Source organism: Silurus meridionalis, chromosome 1, assembly GCF_014805685.1.
Source record: "Silurus meridionalis isolate SWU-2019-XX chromosome 1, ASM1480568v1, whole genome shotgun sequence".
Classification (NCBI taxonomy): Eukaryota; Metazoa; Chordata; class Actinopteri; order Siluriformes; family Siluridae; genus Silurus; species Silurus meridionalis.
This window is the reverse complement of record NC_060884.1, coordinates 18,129,275-18,148,176: the sequence shown is the minus strand read 5'-3', so window position 1 is coordinate 18,148,176 and position 18,902 is coordinate 18,129,275. Positions and strand designations below refer to the sequence as shown.

At 35.1% G+C, this 18,902-nt stretch overlaps 1 protein-coding gene across 5 annotated transcripts in view; it reads right to left on the bottom strand.

Moving 5' to 3' along the window:
- Positions 1-18,902, bottom strand: part of LOC124391659 (copine-9-like) — an 88,159-nt gene that overhangs the window by 8,115 nt on the left and 61,142 nt on the right. For 3 of the 5 annotated variants that reach the window (XM_046858369.1, XM_046858407.1, XM_046858397.1), the window contains 8 exons: positions 10,352-10,415; positions 6,839-6,942; positions 6,608-6,712; positions 4,982-5,023; positions 3,769-3,844; positions 3,457-3,510; positions 3,278-3,339; positions 256-302 (listed from right to left, as the gene is read on the bottom strand). In XM_046858369.1, coding sequence (XP_046714325.1) covers positions 256-302; positions 3,278-3,339; positions 3,457-3,510; positions 3,769-3,844; positions 4,982-5,023; positions 6,608-6,712; positions 6,839-6,942; positions 10,352-10,415 — 554 coding nt within the window. The remainder of the gene's footprint in view (positions 1-255; positions 303-3,277; positions 3,340-3,456; positions 3,511-3,768; positions 3,845-4,981; positions 5,024-6,607; positions 6,713-6,838; positions 6,943-10,351; positions 10,416-18,902) is intronic. The other 2 variants (XM_046858386.1, XM_046858377.1) reach the window with 2 other exon arrangements.

Sequence of the window (18,902 nt, the reverse complement as noted above, 5' to 3'; positions counted from 1 at the left end):
GTTCGTCAAACCTGTTTCTGCTTATAAAGTATTTCAATTCTTGCCTGCAGTTTACTTTTATTTTATATTTTATTTTGTATTTCTTTAAACTTTTTGACTAAATGTGCAGCAAAGATTTCAGCAGCCAGAAGAAACTTTCATCATTCATTAAATATACAAATTGTGACTGAACTTGTAATTTTAACATTGTCAAATACTTCAGCTGTAAAGATTTTTCCAATTAGAAAATGAAGCCTCGTGTTAATAGCTACTTACCATTTGATGCTGTGAAATCTATGGCCACAGTGAAGTTGAGTTGTGTCCTGTTGTGAACAAATACAGTACACATTATTACAAAAAACAGGTTTGTGATTCCTTCTACCTAAGTTTGTAATGTTTGCTAATGTTTGTGGACATCTGACCATAAGATTCATGTACTTTTTAACATCCCATGCCACATTTAGTCCCCATTTGCTCTAATATCCTTGACTCTTCTGGGAAAATGTTCCAGTAGATTTTGGTATGTGCTTGTAGAGATTTGTGCTAATTCACCCACAAGGGCGTTAGTAAATTCAAACGCTGATGGCTGTCAGCGTTCCAATTCAAAGGGTGAAAATCCATTTTGTTTAACAAACATTATGTAATCATATATATTATATATCCTATCATATATCAGCACATGCACATTATATGTACTAAATCAGTGCAAGAAATTTCAGAAGTCAAAATCTTGCAAAACCGACACACATGGGCCACTGTAGGTTTTTACACTTGACAAAACTGGAGAATTGAACTGCTGATGTAACTTACTAGAACCTATTTTTGTGTAGCAGGGTTCAGTGCCCCTTTATAACTAATTACTAACAAATACATCGTTCCGCTTGAGTGAACCGTGGAGGATTTGTTCTGTGACGGCTCGCTGGTGTGTGCTTGTCCAGTTGTTTGTGTTTTTTTGCCACTCTGAAAATGAGTTTATTTCATCTACCTGCTTCAACTAAGTCACCTGTCTAATGCAATTCCTTGTTCCTTTTTCCACATCCCTTTTATCTAGTCATACTCACATCAATGCCTATCAAGATCATGTGTCAAGTCCTCTATCGACTGCAACATACTGTTCTTCATAACTGTCTTGTTTCACAAACAATCTCAGATATCATTTCAGACAAAATAACTCCGTTCTAGTGTTCTAGTAAAAGTTTTATTTCTATTTTGTTTATTTTGTTGGTTAATTGTTTGGCTAAATATTTTTATGACTAATATTTGGATCAGATCAGATCAGATTCGATATTTGATATTTGTTGAACTCTCTTTCAGTGACTGTAACTTTTGTAGCGCTCCAACAGTAGAGGTTGGTAAGGCAGTAAGTACATGGGTTATGGAATTAGGAAAGAAACACATGAAGTAAGTTGGTAATAAATGAGTGGCAGCACCTGTGTGTGGATTAATCTAATGCAGAATTTATACCCAGTCTATTTTGCACCCAAAAATCATTGCATAGTGAAAAGAAATCAATTGTAGCTCCCTGCTGGGCCATGTGTCAAGTGTGCATTGAGTTCTCTCTTGATTTATTTTCACTGAAATAAAGTAATAATAATAATAATAATTATTATTATTAACTAGCATAATAAGCATTAACTATAGGCCCCCCAAATTTATAATAAATTTTATTTAAGAAGTTCAGTCAGATGTTATAGTTCTGATAAAAAAAAGTACCTAATAATATCAACATTTATAATTGCTGTGTCAGAGAGCCACCAGTCACGCCTTCCTCCAACACTCAACACTCTCGCTCAGCCTCTCCCTCCTACTAATCACCTACACCTGTCCTCCATTTACCCGTCCCCTTTATAAGGTCCCTCTTCCCCTTCACTCACCATCCGATTTACAATTTACGACCATAGGACTACCTACCTCTCTTACTAACTGAGTTTCCATGCTCCTAGCTACGCTTCCTGACGCCTGGTCTATCTGTAACATGCTGTCCATCCAAGCCTCTAGTTGGAGCATTTTTACTATGTCTGACACAATTCTATTGTCTCTCGTATTGGTCCTATATTGTACATGTGCTTGGGAATAATTTTTTTTCTTGTTTTTTGATACTTGTATTTTAATACATTTGATACATGGTTTTTATGCATTATTGAGATGACTGATATCTTTTTTATATCAACCTATATGTGCCACAGCAATTTGTGATTGGTATCCAGGGAACCAAATTTAGTGCTCTCTTGGAGAGATGTCATACACTCTTCCTTCATTCACAGTAACAGTAGCCAACTGCAGGCATTTGGGAGGTCATGCTTGTGGAAAAGGGTGGATAGAGCTTTCTATCAAGTGTGTTAAGCTTCCCTGTGATGCAGCATTTTGAACAAATGTGGCTGGCTTCTATCACGTATCTTAGAGGAAGAAATCACCTACCAAAATTTGAGAGTAGATTTGGCATCCTACACAAGCAAGTGCAGCAAAATACTTTGCCATTAAAAAAAATAAATATAAAAAAATAATATTGAATCCTGCTTTATGTCACCGGCTTTTTCTCGAAGGCTGATGATGAAACATTTTAAAACTTTTTTTTTTCAACCTCTGATTTCATACCTGGTCAATGATATCTCTGACTTATCTAAAGGTCCTAAAGCAATTTGAGCCTGTATCACTGTTCTATCTGACAGAATCAAACTTTCATATGAGTCCTAAAACCTTGGATTCCTTGGATTTAGTGTCTATACTTCTACCTAGAGATGTTTTATGTTGCATGTTATCTGTATTAGTTTTCTAAAACAGGGCCTAAACGTTACATGGCTTAATGTCTTTATAATATACAAAATACCGTACATTGATAATTTATCTGAGAAAATATTTAGTTTAACCTTTTAAAATCAATCATACATTTTTGTTAAAGTGTACATTTCACGTATACTTCTGGTGAGATTCAGAACCATGTCCATTATGAGAAAATTAAACCTTAATAAGGACACAAAATATGCAATTCTTGATATATAAATTTTTCAGATGATCAAATCAGCAAAGGTTTTATTTTGCATTTCAGTATTTACTCCTAAAACTAAACTCATCTTTGCTTCCATTAACAAACAAAAAAAAATCAACAAGAAAATAGAAAAAACAGTGCAAACAGTGTAATAAAAATATAGTAGACTGTCAGGTAACAGGAAATGAACCTTAAGTGCAAGCATTTTCATTTTTTCTGCACAAACATATTAGTGGCACTTTATGAATTTTAAGAAAAGCAGGAGCTGGGACAGGCTGTAAACAAATCAGAAGGTATGAGCGTTCTGCTTACCCTCCTCTGATGAAGTCCACAAATGTGTACTCAGATTCAACTTTAAAGGAAAGCAATGTCACCTTCAGAGAGAGAGAAAGAAGCATTTTATTAAGCCACAGGCATTTAAAATGAAAATGTAGCCAAAATGAAAGTTTAAACATATATATATATATATATATATATATATATATACTTACTGTGCCAGAATTTACATATTTTTTTTTCTTTCCTTTCTTTTTTGGATTTAAAACCTATAAATATATGAAAAGATATATGTAATAAAAAATGGCTTGATTTAATCACTACATGACACATTCTCAAAATTTTTAAAAACAGGTTATTCCACATTAAAATGTTGGTTATGAAATCTTGTGGATCTGTGTTAAGAAATTAATAAGTAATAATTGGAAAGTGATCTCTTGGCACTTCCATTATGATTCTGAGTTTACAATATGGCTGAAAGAGAATTATAATGTGTAGCATGTAGCCAGTGTTTTGCACACACTTACCTCATACACATTAAACTGGCTCTGACCTCGGGATAGCTCTCTGTAGCTAGTCGTGAACTCACCAATAAAGTCATGACTGCAAAAGAAAGTGAGAGGGAGAGATTATCTATATTATGTTGGGATCATGGCAATCTTGCATTTTTAAGGCATGTAAATTATAATATTTTACTATAGAAGAAAAATCTCAATCTTATTAATGTGTAGTGCCATCAGCAAAGAATTGGAGGAAACAGTATCCAAGGCATACCCATTTACTGTTTACTGTCCATCCCTCTAATGTGGAAACAAGGCTAAGTGACTCAACTATGCACAGAAACATAGGAACTAGTGTGCAGAGAAATGGAAGCAGGTGGTCTGGATTAATGAGTCAAAATTTGAAGTATTTGGTTTAAACTAAAAAAATAATAATTTGCCAAAGGGCTGGAGAGTGGTACAATAATGGGTGCCTGCAGGCAGCAGTGAAGCATGGTGAAGGTTCTTTGCAAGTTCAGGGCTGCAATTTTGCAAAAGGAGATGGGATTTGGTCAGAATTAATACTGTTTTAAATGCTGAAAATTCATGCAGATACTTATCATGCAATTACCATCAAGGAGGTGTCTAATAGCCCCAAATTTATTCTTCAGTGTAAAGAACATGAAGCCCTGGAAATAATAGTTTTGGCCACACAGAGACCCTAAACATAATTGGGTCTGTCTGGGATTACATGAAGAGACAGAAGGATTTGAGGCAGCCTACAGCTACAGAAGATCTGTGATTAGATCTCCAAGATGTTTGGAACAACCTACGTGCAAAGTTCCTTCAATAACTGTGGGCAATTGTACCTAGAAGAACTGATGCAGTTTTGCAGGCAAGGTGGTCACACCAAATTTCTTTTTATTTTTGTTTCTCTTCAGTTCATATGCTTTACTTTTTGTTAATTGATAAAAACAAAACATTTTTGAGTTAATAGTGTGTGTGTGTGTGTGTGTGTGTGTGTGTGTGTGTGTGTGTGTGTGTGTGTGTTGCGTTCTTTCATGTCACACAGTTATTTTTTTTCCAGCAGTCTAACCTCAACATAACCCAATACTTCCTGTCCTTCTTCTTTTTAGAAAGACATACGTACAATGTTCGCTCATCACAGCAATCAAGCCCTTTCTTAGATTATCAGTTTGTCAGGGCAATAGTGGGAACTCTGTAAAGTGTTATCTGGCTACAGAGTAAAAGATTAAATTACCTTCCATCACGATCCCAGTCATACACATCTATTTTAACAGTTCTGCAAGAAGATAAGAAATATGTGTGAAGGTATAGATATAAGGAAAAGAAAAGAAAAGAAGAGAAAAGAAAAGAAAAGAAAAGAAAAGAAAAGAAAAGAAAAGAAAAGAAAAGAAAAGAAAAGAAAAGAAAAGAAAAGAAATGAATTGACAGGGTGCAATCACTGAGAGCTAAGTGCAACACAGTTATTTTCAGCATGTTAAAAAGCCTCCTCTAATGATGTAAACAGACAGACAAAGTGGCACATTTAGAGCTTTCTGTGTTTGTTATTTACATTTCAATCGCATTTGTTCTGGGTAAAACTGAGAACTGTGGAGAATTGCAAAAAATCACTGAGGCCCACAAACAAACACACCCCTCCCTACACAATACACAATATTTTGTCATTATGTGGACATTATCCAGTGAGAGTGCATGCCAGCAGGTTTCCTTTCTAGGCCGGCCTGAACTACTTGGCATTATTTTCTTTTGCATCTGAAAAGAACAAACAAGTCAAAGATACCTAGGAGAGTTGGATAACCTTGGCTGCATCTATTTTCATAAGAATATCAGTAGAGGTTTTCTTGATGTGCTTGTGTATACAGTATACACGTTTGTTTTACAAAATCTAGACCTTTCTAATCTAATAGAGACAAAAAGTAAGTTAGTTTTGGGTGTAGGCATCATTAAATAATAATGTCAGCAGATAAATAAGTAAATGTGTATATGTGTGTCTGTCTAAGTGTGCAATTGTGATATTGCTCTGTTCTAAGTCTTGGCTCTAAATGAAATAACTCCAGGTTGGGCTCTAATCAGTATGATGAAAAACCCAATCCTCAGAATCGATTTTCTGAATCCTGAACTAGCAATTATAGACTGATACAGGATCTTGCCTGACGATAGAGTTATGATTTTGAGAGTATTCTGTGAACTGGAGATGATACTTTAATAGTTAGCAAGATCAAGCAAAAATGTTTATTAAATAATATAATATAATAACTGTATTATAAAATCTGTAGAACAGTATTGCAAATATGTATGTACTGTTTATAAAGCAAAAAATAAATAAATAAATAAATAATATATATATATATATATATATATATATATATATATATATATATATATATATATATATATATATAAATATATACAACACTATATTGCTGTTTTATTTTAATAGCTAAGTAAGATAAGATAAGATAAGATAAGATAAGTTAAGATAATATAAGATAAGATAAGATAAGATTAACCTTTATTAATGCCCCCTGTATGGGGAAATTCAAATTGATACAGCAGTGCAAGTAGAAGTACCATTAAAGATAAAAAAGAATTTGCATTTACAAGTAAATTATAAATATATAATACAAAAAGATAAATATTATATATAGTTTTATTATAGCATATACATGAGTTGTATTTGTAACATGCAATATGCTTTTTGTATCATGTAAATTCAACTGATGAGGGGGTTTGTTTGTGAGTCATCGTAAGGTAGAAGGTATTGGCTACTGTTGCATTGTGAAGTGTGATAGCTCATGGCACAAAAGACCTCTTGAGTCACATGGCTGAATAAATGTTTGGCTGAACTAGCTAGATAGCTCACCTGTCATAGTCACCGTTGCACAGGGCACGCACAGGGATGGTAAAAGGTTGCCACACCGGGTTCAGAGTGTTCTTTATTACCTCTGTCTTATGGCAAATAGTGAACCTGTGGCATGAGACGCAAAATATTCTTAACTTAGGACTAAAATTAATACTCATGTCAAGAAATCAACATTAATTAAACAAATGCAAAGAAGATGGAGATATCGGCTTCGGTTGCCATTTCGCTTACGTTCCATCCTCGTTGCTGCGGTAGAAGACCAAAAAAGGATCAGACTTGCCGAAGAAGTCCTTCTTGTCCAGTTTATTGGCACACAGCTGCATAGTAGCAATATCCTAAAGGTACAAAAAAGACAGGTCATATTGTGGTCACACAACAGACATTAAAACATGCCTCCACACACAGACACCTATATATATATACTATATGGACAAAGGTTTGTGGACTTATGCTTTTTAAAATTCCTATTCCACATTTAGTCCTTATTTGCTGTTACAATAACTTCTATTCTTCTGGGAAAATGTTCCATTTTAGATTATGCTTGTCGAGATTTGTGCTCATTCACCAAAAGCGCATTAGTAAAATCAGGTATTCCTGTTAGTTAGCATTTTAATTCACCCCAAATATGTTCAATAGGCTTAAGATCAGAACTCTATAGCAGGCCATTCTAAATATTTCACTTCGATACATGTAAACCGTTTCACAGAGTTTGGATGTACACAGGGTACAGGGTAGCGGTCATACTGGAACATGTTTGGTCCCATAATTCAAGTGAAAGAAAACTTTATTGCTACCACATCCAAAGACATCCTTTACAATTGTGTGCCTCCAACTTTGTGCTAAAAGTTTCAGGAAGAACCACATATGGCTGCAGATGTTGTGTCCCAATACTTTTGTCCATATGGTGGATGAGTAAGTTAAAGAATCTTTTTGTTTTTACATAAGAGTTGACCTCTATAGTAAATCCAAGCCAAGAAGGTGGGACTATAAATGAAAACTGAAAACCAAGTCCACCAAAACATCAAGATATGCAAAATATGAAGACAATTTAGAGAATGATTTTTATTTTTTTCAAGGACAGAGGACTTCAACAACAACACAAACACAGACACACACACACACACACAGCTGTGAAATAAATCTGTGAAATAAACCATCTCGTCTGCTTGTGCAAATATTCTGTAATGAAGGATTAATCCTGTTGGAATCACAGGCAAAAAAAATCCTAATTTTTTCATAACTTTTTATATTTGAGGGCTGCACATTTTTTCATATTCCTAATACATTACTTGCTTCCTATCATTGGCTTTAAGCTTCTTAAGGTTATTTCAATGTGTAGGTATCATGAAGACCATTCAGATGTTTAAAAGGATCATTGGTAGTAAATTCTTACATGACAAAGAAAAGCTTAAAACCATTTTTAAAACTAATGTCATTACATAAAGACACCAACAAGGTTAACAGTACAATGCTCATATAATTATACCGTACACAGAGTACTTTGCATCCTCAAGGAGGAGGTATAGCAGTGATGAGTAATCAGGAAAACAATTTTGCCGATGGTGATTACTGGTGTTACATAATATTAGCAATGTTTTTTGCTGCCTTGGTTGAAGCAATAAACAAGAATCTTGGATAGGAGCCTTGTCAGAAGCAGACACGAGTTGTTTTAACATTTTGCTGTCAAAACTGAAGTGTTTGATCTTGGAAAAAAATACATTAAATTACCTTTTAAAGTCATGTTCTTTGATTATTCTTATAAGCAAATGGCCTGATGTTTTAAATAGTAATGCAATAAGACCAATGTCATCGTAGTCAGTTACTTCTCCAACACCCTGTAGTGTGGGCAAAGACCAGATGCCAGATGCCAGTTAGGCCTAAATTTGGCCTTAAACTATTAAGATTAATTATTAGAGATGGATGATACAGGCTTATAACGGTTTTTTTTTGTTTTGTTTTTTGGAAACAATAAAAATAAATAGATGAAAATAGTAATATTCATAACATATAACATCATAATCTTCAGAGTTTTGCAAACACATAATTTTATGCAAATAAAGTCAATCGTGGAACATGAATTTCATTCAGAAATTAAAATCTTTTTGAAAATGCAAACTACATTACACCCCAAGAAAAACAAACCAAAATATTGTTAAAAAAATTTTTTTTTCCTGTATTAAAGTGCATATAATGTTTAATTGTAATAAACTTAACAAGACTTTATCTATACTTTAAAACTACATATTTATTCAAATAAACTTTTCTTTATATAAAAAAAAAAAAGGAAAAAAAAACATCATTAGACTTTGTGAAGTTTTTGCTTGACTTTTATAACTTTTTCTTCTATGAAAAACTCCACAGACTTAAATATGTTTTTTTGGTCTTTCATGATATGTTGCATTATTTTTTATTTTTTTTCTTAGAAAAACATCTGTTTGACATAAATAAGTCATAAAATCAGCATTTTAAACAAAAGTTTTTACAAAAAAATAGGTACCTTTAGGGTTTTGCACAGTATTATTAATCTCTCTTGAGTTAATATTTTTGGGGAAAATAAAGTGATGACTCTAAAAGTCTCTTATCTTAATGCATTGTATTGCATTTGCATATATTTGTTTTCCATTAAAGGCAGATGTTGCAGCTACTAGAGGGTGTGATTATTAGGTTATAATTTAAGGCTAGGTTAATTCTTTTTTATTTTTAAACTCAAACCTGGTGGCCATTTACATACAAACTAAAATAGAGCTTAAGTTCTACTGAGAACTACCACTTTCTAAATTAAGATGACAAAACAAGTACGAACATTAGCAGGTTGTAAAAAGTGCCAGTTTGCCACACTTGACTGCTTACTAAGGTGCACTATAATGTGATACAAAGAACATTTAGTCCTTTTCTACTAAAAAGTAAAAGCCAAATTTGGCTTGGGGTGCACCTGTGACAAATAGCACATGGCAAACACAGAAGTCAGAACCATAATTCTATCTAAGGTCTTACTATTTAATGCAACTAGTCCTTTGCTTTACAAAGCTCATGAGTAATTTCTGACCTTTTAAGTGGTAGAAAAGTCCATTAACTGCAATATGCATATAGCTGAACTCATGCATAGCACCAACGGTCTGTCTCTCTTTCTCTCTCTTTCTCTCTCTCTCTCTCTCTCTCTCTCCCTCTCCTTCTCTCTCCTTCTTATTATTTAGGTCTTTAGGATTTTGCTGAATGTAATAACATGCAATATCCTCATTCCACTTCTGCTAATTGCTGCTTCTAATTATCCCAAGAGAGAGATATAAACTATGAGATAAATAATTCTGTTTAAAAAAATAGAAACTTTGTGCCATCCATTCCCTTAGCTCTTCATTTATTTGATGAATATATTAGTCCCCTTTCATTTGCTAGTACTGGTAGCTGCATGTATTTAAACCACATTTATTATCATATGAAGAGATGCTCAAGCATTCAGATTGAAAACATGCATTTATGAATGAATATGGAGATCATGCATTAAACAGTTGATGCCAATTAAGATTGAAAACATTTGATACAAAGAAATACATTTCTATATTTATATCCTTCTATTTTAATTTTCTTCTATGACAAACACATGTTGCTATAATGATAATCTCAGTGTAATTTGATTCAGAATAATGTAATGGGACAGAAATAATGTAAATAGTATTAGACTACATTTGAGGCTCTGATTTTTTACATATTTCAATTTGCAAAAGACTGTGTGTTTGCTGAACTGACCCTGCAATTGCTGAGTTCCTCAGCGGTTAAGATGATGGTGCCACACTTCTTCCCTGGAATTCCACTGGAAAGAAGAAAGAGGGGGAAATAGAGCTCACAGCAACTCATTAGAGATAGAGTCAGTCACAACAAAAAAGTGTTATGTCGTAAGTGAATATGTGTGTGTGTGTGTGTGTGCATGTGCGCGTGTGTGTGTGTGCATGTGTGTGCATCTGTGTGCATGTGTGTGAACTGACAAGAACTGACAGTTAGAGAAAAAGCCAAAGTTGATGTGACAGAATGAAAGGTCTAAAGGGTGAATGTGTGAGTTGCAAACACAATTACCCCACACCGTCATCCCACAGAAGCTTTCCCATCTTTCAATACGTCACTACTACATACAAACCCAACACCTCTTAGTCAGTATCAGCCTGGGAAATTACTGTTGTGTGGGTGTAATGTAAACTCACTCAATGTTCGGGTACCATGAGTTGAATGATGGAAAGAAAGATGGCAAGAAAGGTACTTTATTTCACATTGCTTATGACTAAGAACAAATCAATGAAGAGGGAAAAGGTAAGAAATAATGGTAGGAAAACAATGGAGGAAAGTGTTTAAGGGTCTAGGGTTTCCTTGTTTCATACAATATCAACTCTAGCATTGATCTAGCAAGACTGCACACAAAGTCTTGGTTCCCTGACCGGGTTCGATCCCCGGTCAGGAACCTAACCCAGCCATTAGTGTTGCACAAGCCAGTGCAATCCCAAACCCAGATAAATGGGACGGGTTGCGTTAGAAACGGCATCCAGCATAAAAACGTGGCAAATCGAACATGCGGCTCACGAATACGGATGATCCACTGTGGCGACCACTAATGGGAAAAGCCGAACAAACGTTTATTACAGTGTAGTACTTAAGTTATAAATAGTCATTTGGGTCCCTATGCTGCTAGAATACCCTAGAATAAAATCCATAGTACCTCAAAACTTTAGAAACAGCCATGGAAGTGCTAAGTGTAAACAAGATGAGGTTTACATAGTTGAAGCAATCCAGGTTTATAAAGTATAATGTAAAAAGTTTTTTGTGGGGTCAAAGGAAAAACAGTAATAAGTAGCGCTGCAGATTATCAGTCTGCACATTTGAAAGAAGTCACCATTCTACACATTCAGAAAGCAGAATATAACCTGTGATGAATGAGGCAATCAATGCCAATGTCATTTCATTAAATGGGAGGTGAAGAGAACATGAGAGAAATAGGCGATTGGAAATCCCTTTATTATAAAAGCCTTTTGTAATGGTGCCTTGTGACCAGCTCTCAAGCTGACGTGAGCTAGTACTTTATAATGAACAGGGAAAAGAAGCCTTGACAGGTCACACAAAATGCAGAAATACCGTTAATCACAGTGGTCACATTCACTGAACATTATTGAATGTCAAAGAAGTGAGTTGACTTTCAAGCTGGAAATAATTCTAGAAAAATCCTGCAAAAGAAATACAAAGATTTATGTCCATTTCAGAGAACTGTGAACCCACGATCACAGTTAAAGCCATCTTTCAGGGAGCAAATAAAAGCCAGAGGACCCAGAAAACCCAAATTCAGCAAAATGTGATACTCCACAGAAACAGTAATTCGGTAGTTCAGGATCAAACTAGAGACATTAAGTCTTTGAGACTGCACCGCTAACCTGCTGAGCCACCAAACCACCGCTGTGTGTAAATCAATCTATTCAATTAATTTTCACATCAACTCGTGTTGTGCACAGGATGTTACAAAAATTTCCTAACATAGGTGAAATTAACCCTTATTAGCAAAATGTAAATATATTTACAAAACCTCCTTTACATTATTGGTTTCACTTTATACACACACAGAGTCATATCTTTCACTTATAATAAACTTGCGTTGGAGTTATGTGTTGGTGTTCCTCATCCAGCTGTGAGAATCATTTCAATACAATTTCAATTCAATATAATTTCCCCAATGTGTGGAGAATTTTCGGACATCCTTTAGTCTTGGGCACTGCAAATATTGTGAAGAAACTTTCAAACTTTAAAGAGCAAACTTTAAAATTACATAGACATCATTCTGATGTACACTGCTGTGAAGAAAATTGGCCGTATGTATACTGGAAAGTTGTTTCATTTTCGTTCTAACTGATCCTTTAATTACTTAATGTTTTTATGGTCAGTGTCAAACATTTTTTATCTAATTCAAAAGATGTTTCTACAGTATATAAACAAATGAACAGAATAAAGTAATTCAAAGTGCAGTCACAAAGCAAGCCACACAGTGATATTAAGTGGATCTGTACTGATTCTGGTAGGTAAAAAATTTGTACAGTGGCTTTTCATTCTCAACTACTTGAAATTGGTGAACTATTTTTCAACCAACAAAAAGGATTACTGAGAATTAGACACATGATGTCTCACAATCAGATATGGTGAAAATCAGGTGAAGCTTGTAGGTATAAAATTATTAGAAATATTCTTTAAAAAAGAGCAATACTCTTTCCTGTTAAAGCGGTTCTAAAAGGTGACTTTGTGATTTGTAGCAAATTAAATCAAAGAGTGACTCCATCAGATTTAACTTCAGTCACCCCAGAATAAAAGGCTGCTGTTGGCACAGGTTCACCAAAACTGGTCAGCTGAGGAATGAAACTATGTAGCCTGGTCTGATGAATTGTAATTTCTGCTGAGGCACACAGAGGGCTAGGTGGTGGAGAGGTGGTGAGTGGTGGAGGTGGTGATTCTTGTCACACATTAGGCTCATTAATAGCAATCAATCATCGATTAAAAGCCACAACCTATTTGAAGGTTGTTGATGACCATTTGCCAAGTTGCTCCCAAGTTGCAAACATACAGCAAAGCATGTATATTTAGTAATGAAGTATATTTAACAGATTTATATTTTACCTGATGTCTGTTATAGAAAGCTGTGTATGTACTGCAACCCAAAAGTTTCTTTGGACATAGTCTGACTACATTTTCCCTTTAAGGGTCTGAGTTCATGTGCTGTGTTCACATATGCGTCATCAATCTGAGAATACTAGTCACACTGATATGGAGTGTGAGTAATGCTACACAGAGGCTGTAACTCATTATTTCTTTGGAAAACCCAAAGAGAACACCCCTTTAACTCATGGCATGGTTTCCCCAACACCAGGTTCAGTAAATGAAAACATATCAACAGGACAGCATACAGCATCAGCAGTGAACAAAGCAGCATTTCTTACAATAAGTAATGACCTAATTCAAGTATTTGGTTAAGGACAGTTTGCTGTATTAAGGAGAAAATGATAATACACTCATCATACTGAGGTATCCGTGTAATTATTTTGCCACTTTGTAGCTGGAATGCAAAAAGGTTATAATTTATGTCATTCTGAGCTACTTTTGTCTTCACAAATCAAATACATCAATAGATCACTACAGAGAAATATATACCTTATGCTGACTTCACCTGTTGTTCACTAATGAAGTAAACTCTTTTTATTTGAAGTCGTTTGAGGATGTTAAACAGAGTTTTAGTTTTTTAACCATAAAGTGATTGGAAATACTCCCCAACTTTACTAACAAGCGAAGATGAGCACTAGAGTTGGATATCACTAGCAACAGGCCAAAGATAGGTGTACAGAATGAAGACTAGACATATAATGATGCCAGCAGGCTATTCATTTCCGGCCAAGTTTTCTGAATTTCTTTTCTCATGCCTGGATTGCCTCAGCAGGTTGCATCACTTTGCCAATACAGATAAAAGAGCACCATATAAGGTCTCCTGCAGTACTGATGCACTTTTTACAATTCAGTATAATGAAATTGAAATAGGTTCGAAAGAGGATCAGTGACTTGATTGCTCCAATGCCGGGTTATTGCCTCACTCGCACTTGCGCACACAATTATCCACTCAAACCCTACTCCCACCCCACCCCCCGTTTTCCTCTGCTGCACAAGCATGTGAACTATAAGTGAAGTTAAAACTCATTTTGCCAATTCTAGCATAATTAAGCTTTATGGGTTTCCCTGCTTTGCTCAAATACTAGTAAACACTGCTTTAACTGCATTTAAGTAATGAATCCCTATTAAAATGTAGTTCTTCATAAACTTTTTTTTACCTTTAAAATGTCTTTAGTCAAACTTGAACTCAATAAAAGCCACTTAAAAAAGGGATCAACAACAGTTTGACAGTAATTATGGCAGGAAGAATGACTTGCTCCAGGGAAAAAAAATTAAAATGAAGCTTAGCTTTCAAGTGGAACAAAAACTCTTCACTGGTATAACTTGACAGAAACGTTTGCTGCAGGAAACAGGCTAATTGCAGGCAAATTGTTCAAGACTACCAGCAGGAGATCTGAATGTTGCTGTGTGTAACTGTGGGTGACCAGAATTTTCTGCATAACTGTAGAAGACTGAACTGTCTGCTACTTCTGAGGGAATCTCCTGTCATATCTCTCCTGCCTACCACTCATCCATTATTTTGCGTAAACACATTTTATACCATGAGGCATGAGACACTAACCGTCAAAGACAGTCAAATGTGACAAAAAAAAAAAGAGAAGCTAAACAATCACACACACACACACACACACACACACACACACACACACACACACACACACACACACACACACTACATGTACACAAACACATATACATAAAAGCACACAAAAATGGAGGAAAATAAGGACTCCATCTCCCCACACAGGTTATACAATCAGAAACATAGAATCCCTTATGCAACAGCACTAAACACACACACACACACACACACACACACACACACACACCTACACAGAAACAGCACACACGCTCACTCATACTTTATATTACAGACACATATAGTACATATAAAAAAATATATATATATTATTCTCTCTCTCTTTCTCTATCATACACACACACACACACACACACAAAAAAAACATGCATCTTCCCCTAACAAATGCAAATACAGCACTATCACTCGAGATGCATTACGTGTACTTCTATGTTAATATATAGATCACTTTTAAACCCCCTCGGAACCTAAAGTCAACTCTGCCCAAGCTCAATTGCTAACACTCCACTAGTGTGACCTGCTGCTCCTCAACTCATCCTATCTATTTCAATTCAGTAAACAGGTACTTAGTCATACTGTGAGTGGGCTAGCACACCCCACGAACAGGCCAATGTACATTGACAATAGAATATATACAGTAACTTAAAAAAATTTGTAGCTCACAAGTTGAAACCGCAAAAACAAACCGTATAACTTTTTAGTGTTTAATGTTTTAATAAGCTTTGGGCTCTGGTTCATTATCTGATAAAAGCTTATTGCATGATACTTTCCCAACATAAAAAAGGATTACATCATTAAATTAAAATAAAAAGTCTCGAGTCCAGAACAGAAAATTTGACTTTGACACAGAAATGCCAAAAGTTATTTTCCTGAGAGTCCACAAAAATGCCATCAGCAATGCTGTTAGAATGGATAAGATGGTTAATGAGGGATCTACTCATTCACACACACAATTAAGCTGTTTACCCCTATAGGTTTTTTTCCAAGCTCATTTAGCTATCCTACAATCTTGCACATGATCACAACACCATAAAATGCAAATGACTGGCTGCACTTGATGCAGGTAGTCTGTGTTAGCCCTCGCTCTCACAGTTTGATAGCTTAACTCCCCAGCAGTGGCTTTGCTGTTTGAAGGCCTTTGTTGTTGCAGTACCACCAATGGCAGCCCAGCTGCAGCAAGTCCTAACTGTGTCTTTCAACTTCAATGATTCAGCTGCTCTCTGGAAACTGAAATCTTTTGGCCTCCCTGCACTCATATGCATGCTGAACAAGACAATAAAGAATAGACATATTGATTCAAACCTTTCTATGCATCTAAATGACTTCTCAAAATCATCCAAATTTACTTCAAAGCTATTTTAAGATAAATTGTATAAAACATTTGGGGCTCCTGAGTTTCACATTCGAATTCTGATGGCCATACGAAAACCCCTAAGAAAGCAATCCCCTATAAATCACACCATCAGTAACCAATCATAGGCTTATGCATGCAAAATAGTGCTTTCCTCCAAGTATGTTACCTGCCCCCTTATGTTGCATAAGCAGTGGATGTACTACTGTAAAATGGTGTAGTCAGCTTTACCGTCTCTGGCTGGTAACTGTCACGTGATAGCGTTTGGGAGAGCTGCCTGATAGATGGGAATTGGACACAATTAAATTAGGGAGAAAATAAGGGGACATACTTCTTTCTTCTTTTTTTTTTGGTGATCATTCTGTGACCTGTGATCATTCCAAATTAGAGTTACATATAATATGACACTCAACCAAATTTTAAGCAAAATTCTAAAAATCTAGTATGCACAAATATGCAAAAGCAAAAAAACACGACATGATTTGATAACCAAATATATAAGTCTCAGCAGTTACTTCAGTAAAGTATTTCGAGCACATAATGAAGTGTTTTATTCCTCTTATACCACAGCAATTTGTCAGCTACATTTACCCATTCCTGGCTATGCTAATATATTATATTTGCATGCCCCAGTGCAAAACTTAAAAAACAAAATAAGATATCCCAGTTAAAATTTTTATCACAATTGTTATGTTTTGTCAATAGTTGTGTCTATAATATATGTGGTTTGTTACGTATTTATTTGCATCCATCATTGCAGTAAAAAAATAAATCTTTGGACAAAGGACATCTTGTTACTGTGTTAGGACTGAGCTGGAAAAAAAGGTTTTACATATAACTTCTCTACAACTTCAAATTGGTAAAATGTACAGCCCTCATAAATAATACTGACAACAACAATATTGGAAGTTGCGATGTTTTTTTTTTTAATCCTTATTGTCTTCACTGCTGCTGTGTATTTTGATGCCTTCTTGGCCAGGTCACTCTTGTGAGAAAAAAAATAGTTTATCTCAGTTTTTTTATCCTGGTTAAAATAATGAATTATATGTCAATAAGTTTTATTTCATTTATTTAATAAAGGAAATGTTATATTTTTATATTATAGTGGCTATACTAACCAATACAAAGCACTGAATCATGAGACTATAAATGTTAAATAAAAATCTTCTTTACTGAAGGCTTTGAAATATCAATAATGATATACTATCCTTTGTTAAATTGCAACACATTTTTGAAACAATGTGTGGCATTTACGGGCGTAATTTAGTGCGAGTCTCAGCTGGAGTTAGTTAGGGAGTTACCAATTAACATGGCTGTGTTGTATTATCAAGCTGTTCTTCCCTTGGTGTTTCTTGGAAACCTAAGCAACAGGTGTGGCATTTTAATTGCCTGCTTCTGCTGTAGACTCCCACTAAACCACGCCCTGGACCTACCACACTCCACTTAGATTGTGTGGAACGTCCACTGTACAAGTCTTGTAATTAAGCGGTTACTATAGAAACAGTAATGCGTTACAGCTAGTGGATTTATATAAATATGCCATTTGAATGCCACCTGGGCATGCTGCTGTTATAGATAATTCATCAAAACATGTGTACCAAATTCTAACCATATTTGAAAATTCAATTGCACTATAGTATAAGATGCAATAATAAACAGTGGAATTAGGCTGAGCAGTCTCATACAGAATTCTGTTTTTTATTAACATTTTTCTTATTACTGAATTTCATGCTGTTTGTTCATTTAGGACTATTTTCGATGGACCGCACAGCCTCCACAAAAACCTCCTTTAGAAATCAAGTAAAGCTGGGCTTCTATGGGCACCTATGCCAGATTTTTAAGTACACTGTGTTTCAGTGGGAGGAATGATTGATGCTCATTGAACAGCAGGCATTTTTAATATGTATGGGAGTATAGGTGGTGGGTTTTGTATTGAAACCAATATCTCAGCATAGTATCTCAACATTTATTGAACAGTGTACTGTTCTTCTGTACACTGCATCCTGATGCACAATTTCTTCATATGTTAAGTATATTGTTATGTTTGATATACTTTGGGTCTATTTAGCTAGCAGTGAAAACCTTCAGTACAATTTTACTTGATAGTTAGCAGCTTAGCAATTTGGCAGACAATTAAACATTTTTGAACTGTATTAATGAAAGTCCATTTGATTTTGCAAAAGAATTTTGATCTGGGAATTTTAAACAACTCCAAACCAACAGATTCAACCGATAAAACAAAATACACTGAAAAATATACATAGATATTGTTTAAACCCACCAGCCACCATCGGATGACACTGCAAATCAAACTCAGCATTCAGCTGCCAGCATACAGACTTTTATTTGTCACAATGGAACAAGAGAAAGAGTTTTTCAACAAGTGAAATTATTATAACAAGTATTAGTTGCTAATACTGTAACATTAGTCTTTTAATGAAAGCAAGCATTGTTTTAAGTTATGGCACAACTTTCAGACCTGTAAGCATATGCCATTAAAATCACTGCACTGACTCAAGACACCAGGTTTAAAAACACCGTATGACTGGGGTAACAGAGATACAGGCTGGTTCCTGCAGGATCCTGACCTCTAGCATACGTTAGGAATAGCCATAGAGTCTGCAGTTACCAAGGTAACCTGAAGATCCTGAAATACTTAAATAATG